Below are 8,153 nucleotides of genomic sequence, written 5' to 3' on the forward strand. Positions count from 1 at the left end.
GCGGGGCTAGCGCGGGGGCGTGGCCGGGCATTGGCGCATGCGCGCGGGGCGGCCGTGTCGCCCCCGGGCGGGCGGAAGTGCCGGCGGCGCGGGGCCGCGCACCGGAAGCGGCGGCGGCAGCTTCCGGGAGGCTCCGTGGCAGGGCGGGCGGCGGGCGCGACCATGGTGCTGCTCACGATGATCGCCCGCGTGGCGGACGGGCTCCCCCTCGCCGCCTCCATGCAAGAGGACGAGCAGGTGGGGCTGGCGGGGATCGGGCGGGGAGGAGCCGGTGTGTCGGCGAGGAGCGGGCGGAGGGCGACCCACCGGGAGCCGCGCAGCCCCTGCTCACAGCAGGGCGGCTCTGGCGCCGGTGTTTGCCTCCCGGTGGCGGCGGGTGGGACGGGCAGAGCCAGCCGGTGCTGTCGGGCTGGTCCCGGCAGCCCTGCAGCCGCCCCGGTGTGCCTCCGGTGCCGGCCCAGCAGCCCGTTCTCCTCCCTCCCTGCCTCCTCAGTCAGGCCGCGACCTGCAGCAGTACCAGAGCCAGGCGAAGCAGCTCTTCCGCAAGCTGAACGAGCAGTCCCCGACAAGATGCACCCTGGAGGCGGGAGCCATGGCTTTCCAGTGAGTACCGGGGGGCTGCGGGGATCGCGGCTCCTCTGCTACCGAAACGGGCGAGCGCTCTGTCAGTCGGGCTTGTTGGAAACGCGGCTGGAAAGGGACACTGTGTGAGCTGTCACTGCTTGGCACAGGTGGATGGCACTTGGTTTTCATCCAGGTTCATGGGTCTGCCTTTGCTGTTGACAATACAGGTTCTGTTCCCCCCCCCACCCCGCTTTTTGTTTATTTGCCTTCACTGGATCTTCTGGGTGGCCTGTATCTTGTCTTTAAAGAGATCTGTCCTTGTACAGGCCGTGTGCAATAACACTGTGAGCTCCTGCTGCACAGGATTGTCCTCTCTGTGCCCTGTGAGAGCTCAACTTTTCATGAATTACAAGCACATCAAGCATCTCAGAATACTTCTATTATTGTTGTCCTAGTATCTGACAGATTTCTTTCTTTCATCCAGGAAATTCAGTCTTACTGTTGCTAGATTTGTTGGTTGTCTTTAATTAATTTCCTTAACTCTTTGGGAGCTCTCAACTTAAAAGCACTTTTGGCATTCTCCACTAGTACTCCTGCAAGGGAGCATGGATATGGAATAAGGAGATCTGACAGAGGTCAGACATCTTACTCCTTAAAAGCAGGGGAGGTGCAGATGTGGGTGAACAGAGGGGGAATTGACAGTCCCTGGAAGGCAGGAAAGCTTGTGTGTGAGGAGGGAAATGCTTCTTTCTGTGCCATGTCGTTACCTGGCAGAGCAATGCTTGAGCACTTAGTCAAGATCCTGCCAGGAATCAGAATTTTGGAAGTCTCAGAGCTCAGGTGCCAGGTGAGCTCTCCAGGCAGAGTTGTGCAGCTGTGGCAGGAGTGTGCCAGGATCCCCACCTGGGCACCACTGCTGCCGTGCCACCCTCAGCTGGATCCCTCTCAGTGCCAGGTGACTCCTGGGGACTGGGTGTGTGTTTATGGCTGGCAGAGGGGGAGGTGGCCTTTGAATGCACTCCAAGGTTGGCTTCAGGCCTCTGCTCCAGCAACAGGAGCAAAATCTCCCACCCTGACCCTTCAGAGATTCAGCGGCGTCAAGAGATGGCAACAGGAGTTTTCTGGATGGGCCATCTTTGGCAAAAGCCGTGATGTTTTGGGGGATGTCATATTTGTGGGTGTCTTTTGTCTGCTAACTGAGACAAGATTTTAAAAAAAAATCTTTTCTCTGGGTTTCTGGTTGCCTTTGATAGGGAGTTACAGTTGTCAAAGGGTGGCCCTGATTGGCCTGGCCATTCTTATCTCCTGTTGGATTTGGGTGTTGTTGCTGAAGTGCCAAGTGCTGCTATTCCTCTTGCTTTTTCTAAAAGTTAAGTCTTCACAGAATTAAAAAACTGCCTAATTTCTGAGTGTCTCTTTGGCACAGCATAGGTGTAGCTCTGCCTGGCAGTGAAACCTTGGGAAACAGCCTGTGTAGATCCCAGTAAATCCCTTCTTGAGTTACATCCATGATGCAAGCAGAGATATCTGGGAAGGCGGCAACATTTGCCCAGGAAATCAAAGCCTCTTAATGGTGGCTGTAATGACAGCAGATCTGATGAGGAGGGAGGGCTTGGGCAGGCCTGTTTTGCCAGCTATCTCAAAGGAGCAGCTGGGTTACCTGGCTAGGACAGGAGTATTCCTCCTTCTGGGTTGAGTTAGTCCCTGGATAGGTTTTGCTGGCCACCGACAGCTGCTGCTGCAGAGCACTTCTGTCTCCTTTGAGGTGGGACATTACAGCAGGACCTGTATGAAAAGAACAATTTTAGGTCAGAACCTTTCCTCTGCAGGATTGGGATGTGATGGGGGAATTTGAGACTTAGTGTACAATAACACTGACCCATGGCCACGTTGCTCAGTAATGCAGCACACCAGTCTTCTTGTGCCAGATCAGAGCTCTGACTGCTGAGGGCAGCACAAAGCAGGACAGAGCATTCTGGGGGGGGAGTTAGCAGCACGGCCAAGGCCATTGCTGAACTTGCTGAGGTGCTGTTGAACATCTTCAGCTTTGTCAGTTCAAAGCAGAGCCGAGCCTTCCTGAAACTTGACGTTGAAGTTGTGAGCACTTGGGTGATTTCTGTCAAATGCTGTGCCAAGGATTCAGCTGCAGAAGCTGTGTCACCCTTCCAGCAGCAGCACTGGGGCTGTGCAGTACAGGAGCTCCGACAGCTCTGCTGTGCTGTCAGTGAGCAGGTGACCTTTGGCTGATGAATGGCTGAAGTGACTCCCACCTGTCATTTAAAAGCAACCCTTGGCCTTTGCCACTGTTAGCAGGATAAAGCTTTTCTCTCTGAAAATGTCTGGTGTGATTACAAGAGACCTGCTGGCTGCACTCTGTGCAGAGTTAACAGTGGCAAATGGGCACATCTGCCCCTTGTGTGAGGACATGCAGGCAGGTGCTGTGCTGAATCTTGGAGGTGCACACAAAGTATGAAACTGAGAGGCCCAGCTGTGCAGGAACTCTGGTCTGAAGTTGACAAAATTGTCTGAATCTGGGGCAGAGTGAGGTGAGCTCACTCTCTGTGGTGCTGACAGACCAACTTTAAATCCTTCACACTGAATAGCACACCAAGGAGAAGCAAGTGGGAAATGCAGCTGAAGAGGCCCAGGCAGAGATAAACAGAGCTGTGCTGATGGGACATGTTCCTCAGAGTGCTCTCACCTGTAGAGTGCTGCTCCAGCAGTGCTGTCAGAATTCCTTTCTGACACTGGTTCTCCTCATTTCAATAGATTTGCTCAAGTCTTGCTCGTCATGGCAGTGGCTAAGTCAAGCTCTGGGTGATGATCTTTAGCAACCCCAATGTGGCAAGCAGGTTTCCAGGGGTAAGGGAAGAACAGAGGCTTGATGATGTAGTGTAGGATTAGTCTGGGCACTGATGCAGTCCAAGATGAGAACATAAAAAGAACCAGAGGCCACGGCAGGCATGTGGGACAAACTCTGGAATGGATGATGCCATCTGGAGTTTCTTGTTTCTGCTTGGGGTAAATCTGTTATTGTTTGAAGGCTGCCAGGGTTCAGACACGGGCCATTTAGAGGCAAGAGAAGTGGATACTCCTGAGCCCAGGAACAAGGTGAGGATGGCTAATTTAAAGGACATGACCCTGCTGGGGTATCTGGAAGAACAGTGGGGAGTGGGTTAAAGTTGTTTTGTAAACCTGATGTGTCTATTAACAAAATTTTAAGCTGCTTATTTAATATGGTGCCCTCAGGACTGGATAATTTCTTTAATATGCTGCTAATCTTTATGCTAACCAGACTAATGCTTAATGGCATTATGCAGAAAGTCAAAGGAAGGTAACCTAAAAGTAGCATTCACACTCCATCATGAAGAATATAGATAAGCATTCAAAAGTGTTTACAGGGCTGTTTACTGTCTCCACCCCCTTGGTTCTGGTTGGGAGTATTGAAGCCTTTATTTTTATACTGGCTAAGCAAGGAGGAAAATTCACTTGGGAATGTGGAGCAGCAGAGTGACATAGTGAAGCCTAAATAATCTCAAGGTTGGTAGTGGGGTGAGAAGAGGACCCATGTGCCCTCAGCTGGGGGGCAAACAGAGCAGCTTTGCACAGCAGCAGGTGTGTCACTGTGTGCTTTGGAGCCCTTCACCTTGCAGCTGGACAACTAATGGCACCAGTACCCCTCCCCAGCTGCCCCTGTGGTGATGCATGTGCATAGCAGCACCCCTCCAACAGGCTCCTGGTGGTGGAGGAAGGGGATACCCAGCCCTCTGAAATGCAGAGGGACAACTCGTAGTCATTGGGTGCCTTCCCAGCACGCTGAGACCAATTCCTGTGTGTGTCTCCTTATCTCAGTGCCTCAGCTTCCCATTTGTGGGCCTCAGGTACTTGGCTGTGCTGCCAACTAAAGACATGTTGGCCGCCTTTCCCTCTACTCTGTTGGCAAACTTTCCTGTGCTCTCCTCCTCCTGACTGCAGGGTGTTCTCTCTTTTGTACTCCAGAATTGCAACTCTTTTGTTGCTGCTATTTTGCTGAGCTAATGGTATTCACAGGCCAGCTTTTGTTCAGCTGAAGTCAAAGCCCAAGACTGTTGGCATGGGTGTAGGGTCTGAGGCTACAAGAAAATTTATTTTAACTAAAGAAAGATAAGCCATTTTGACTAAAGAAGATAAGCCATTGCTTTGCAGAAAGGTTTACACTTGATCCAGACAGAGAAAACCAGAAGTTCTTGTGCCCAGTTCTCATTGCCTCATAGGAATAAAGGCATGCAGGGTGATGTTTGACAGGATATATTCAGAAGTGATTGATTAATGCTCTGTCTCCCATTCTTTTAGCTACATCATCGAGAAAGGAGTGTGTTACCTGGTCCTGTGTGAAGCTGGATTCCCCAAGAAACTGGCCTTTGCTTACCTGGAAGACTTGCACTCAGAGTTTGATGAGCAGCATGGCAAGAAGGTTCCGACAGTCTCCAGGCCCTATTCCTTCATTGAATTTGGTGAGGTCCCTCTCCCTATGGCTAGTCAGGAAACTTCTTGCTGGGAGGGAGTGGCAGCCATGGGATTCTCTGCTGCTTGTCCTATGGATTTGACAGCTTAAATTCTCCTTGGCACTAGGGACACAGGTGTTCTGAGCAGGAGAATAGAGAAGTGGTGTGGAAATGGTGTATATCCTTAGATTCAGATTTCCTGCTTTTAGCCTCTTGGCCTCACTCCAGTGAATACTTGCATGTAGTCTTGTGGCTGTCTCAGCACTGCTCCCACTCCTGCAGCCAGGCAGCTCTGTGCTAGGTGACTGCCCCTGACTCAGCCTCATCTGCTTCCAGACACCTACATCCAGAAAACCAAGAAGCTCTACATTGATAGCCGGGCGAGGAGGAACCTGGGCTCCATCAACACAGAGCTGCAAGATGTGCAGAGGATTATGGTGGCCAACATCGAGGAGGTCTTACAGCGAGGAGAGGCCCTGTCAGGTACTGGGAATGGCCAGTGTTTGACACACAATTCTGTCTCCTCAGGCAGCTGGGTGGGCAGAGCGTCCTGAGGGAAAGGCTTGACCTTCCTGAGAAAAGCAGTGAACCCAGTGGGTGTTGCAGCTGGACCAGCTGTATTCTGAAACAGCTGGCAGTTGCTGGTGCTGCTGTGGGGAGGGACCAGCACCTCACCAGCTCCAGTGGCTCTCATGCCAGCAGGACAAGCCCTGGAGCACTGCAGGGGGCACAGGCCGCACTGCCACATGAAACCGCTGCGCTTCCAAGTTCTCCAGACAAACTTGTACACTTAATGTAACATTTGGGGAACATTCCGTTAGTCCTAACTCCTCTCCCCTCTCCCTTGAACAGCTCTTGATTCCAAGGCCAACAACTTGTCCAGTTTGTCCAAGAAGTACCGCCAGGACGCCAAGTACCTGAACATGCGCTCCACGTACGCCAAGCTGGCGGCTGTAGCTGTGTTCTTCATCATGCTGATCGTCTATGTGAGGTTCTGGTGGCTGTGAGCTGGCCCAGCCGTGGAAGAGGGAAAGCCAGTAGCCTGGCAGGTGGATGTGTGCAGGACACTGCTCATGGGGGATGTGCATTAGAATCCACACAGGACCATCACCTTCACAGGAGTGTCCTGGAGTTGTTAGGTGACACCTGACTACTGCATCCCTTAGTGGAGCCTAACAATAGGTGTAAAGGCTTGTTGACTGCAGGCTTTTCCTCTGAGGCAGTTTGCACTGGGATACTGCAGAGTTTGGCCTCCCAAGATTATTCCCCCTCCCGGGGCACTCTGGGAACAGTCAATCAGTGCTGTTTAGCATAATCGTATTGTACATCCTCCTGTTGAGTAGCTCTAGTGGGAACTGGACTCTAATGAACATTCCTTGTGTTGGTAATGTTTGCTTTTTTAGAATCTGGGTCTGCAGTTCTTTTTTGTTCTTTCTTTTTCAAGACTCCCCTGTTTGCAGGCAAATAATTTCACTGTACATAAACCAGCTTTCACCTCTGTCAGAATACCTGTTGAGTGTTTTGTGTTTGACATCCTGGCTTGTTACACTTTAAATTGCTTTAGGAAGAATGGATGTTAAACTATGCCTTAAAACACATTCTGTCCAGTTCTAGGAGGGGCAGCGGAAGGCTTCTGTATTAAATGGTTCCTGCAAAATTAAACTCCAGGTTTCTAAGTGTCCACTCTCCCTCTCCTGACAGCTGTGTGTGACAGTGTGTTTCCACATGAACAGGTGTATAATTCAATCCTGTTGGAACGGGCACAGTGCAAACTATGTCAGTACTCTCTATTTTTCCCTTCTAGCTGCAGATTCACTACATTATTTCCTTCCTTTTTATAACTGTGCTTTCCTTCCAAAATGTGTCAAAACTGCCAGCATTTCATCTCTGGGATCCTTGTTTTCTTTCTCCCTCTTTCCCTCACCCAAAACAACCAAAAAACCAAAACTCTGAATGTTGTTGTGAAGAAAAGGCAGTGTTTCTGTAAAGAACACTTTGACTTTACATGAAGGATTAGGATAACTTCAAAACAGTGGAATCCTTTAGAAACACCACCTCTTTTACCCGTGGTCATCTTCTCCCTACCTCACTTGGGAAGTTGAAACTGTAGGTGAATAACAACTCATTATGGGGCAATAGTATAGAGCTTCTTCTTTCTTATGGGCCAATCTCTGTATCACCAGTGTAATGTGATTTTTTTTATAATTTTATTTTGGCCCACCTGTGCTGAGAATAACATTTTAGCAGTCAGATTTTGGTTTTATTAAAAAGAAAAAAAAAGGAGAGAGAGAAAAAAGAAACCCCACAGCTCAGGCACTCTGCTGCACTCAAATGTCTGCCACTTGGTAGAGGAAGCAGGTGGTGTCACAGAAGGAAGTGTCAGGACTTCCCAGCACCTTTTACAAGCACATAACCTTGTGTAGTTCTGGATGTATAAACGGTGACCTGGAAGTGTTTCCTGCCACGGGATGGGAAACACAGCTGTTGTCCTGCCTGGGAATGCTCCCCAACTTGGCACCTTGTTGGACTGGCAGAATGTAGTCAGCACTTGTCCACCAATAAGCCCAGCAACTCTGAGCTGCCATATAAAGTAATCCGGTTTCTGCATGATGCCTCTAAGTGTTACTTTGTAGGTTGCTTTATTATAATTATTATAATGATTTTAAGTCCTTTTAAGTGGTGTCCCTACCAGGTGAATGTCCCAGTGATGTAGGTCTGTGTAACGTCGGTGCTGGAAGGTCTCACCGTTCAGACATCGAGTGTCCGTGGATTGTTGTGATTGAGGGGATGATGTTTCTGCAGCACGGGGCAGCTCAGGGAGCAGCTGCCTCCTGCAGCCCCAGTGTCAGCAGTGAAATAAATGCTTCTGAAAAATCCCCTCTGCGGCATGGAGTGTCTTGTGTCTTGTTCCTGTGACCTTGGGGATGCTTTCCTTACTTCCAGGGACACAGGAGGATGAAGACCCCATAGATGGAACCAGCTGGGATATGGGTTTCCTTTTGGAGGCAGAACTAGTTGAAAGATGTGATCTTGACCATTTTCTGCCAGAGAAGCTGTACTTTGGTTATAGCAGGGATCTCTCCCTGCTGGCACATCTCTGCCTTT

General features: G+C 50.3%; 1 protein-coding gene across 1 annotated transcript; it reads left to right on the forward strand.

Moving 5' to 3' along the window:
• The first annotated feature begins 50 nt into the window (after positions 1–50).
• Positions 51–7,925, forward strand: SEC22B (SEC22 homolog B, vesicle trafficking protein). The gene is made up of 5 exons (XM_002192822.6): positions 51–237; positions 494–603; positions 4,897–5,057; positions 5,385–5,531; positions 5,901–7,925. Exons 1-5 carry the CDS (start codon positions 163–165, stop codon positions 6,053–6,055), a joined length of 648 nt encoding a protein of 215 aa, XP_002192858.1. The 5' UTR covers positions 51–162; the 3' UTR covers positions 6,056–7,925.
• The last annotated feature ends 228 nt before the right edge of the window (positions 7,926–8,153 follow it).

Source organism: Taeniopygia guttata, chromosome 8 (assembly GCF_048771995.1).
Source record: "Taeniopygia guttata chromosome 8, bTaeGut7.mat, whole genome shotgun sequence".
Classification (NCBI taxonomy): Eukaryota; Metazoa; Chordata; class Aves; order Passeriformes; family Estrildidae; genus Taeniopygia; species Taeniopygia guttata.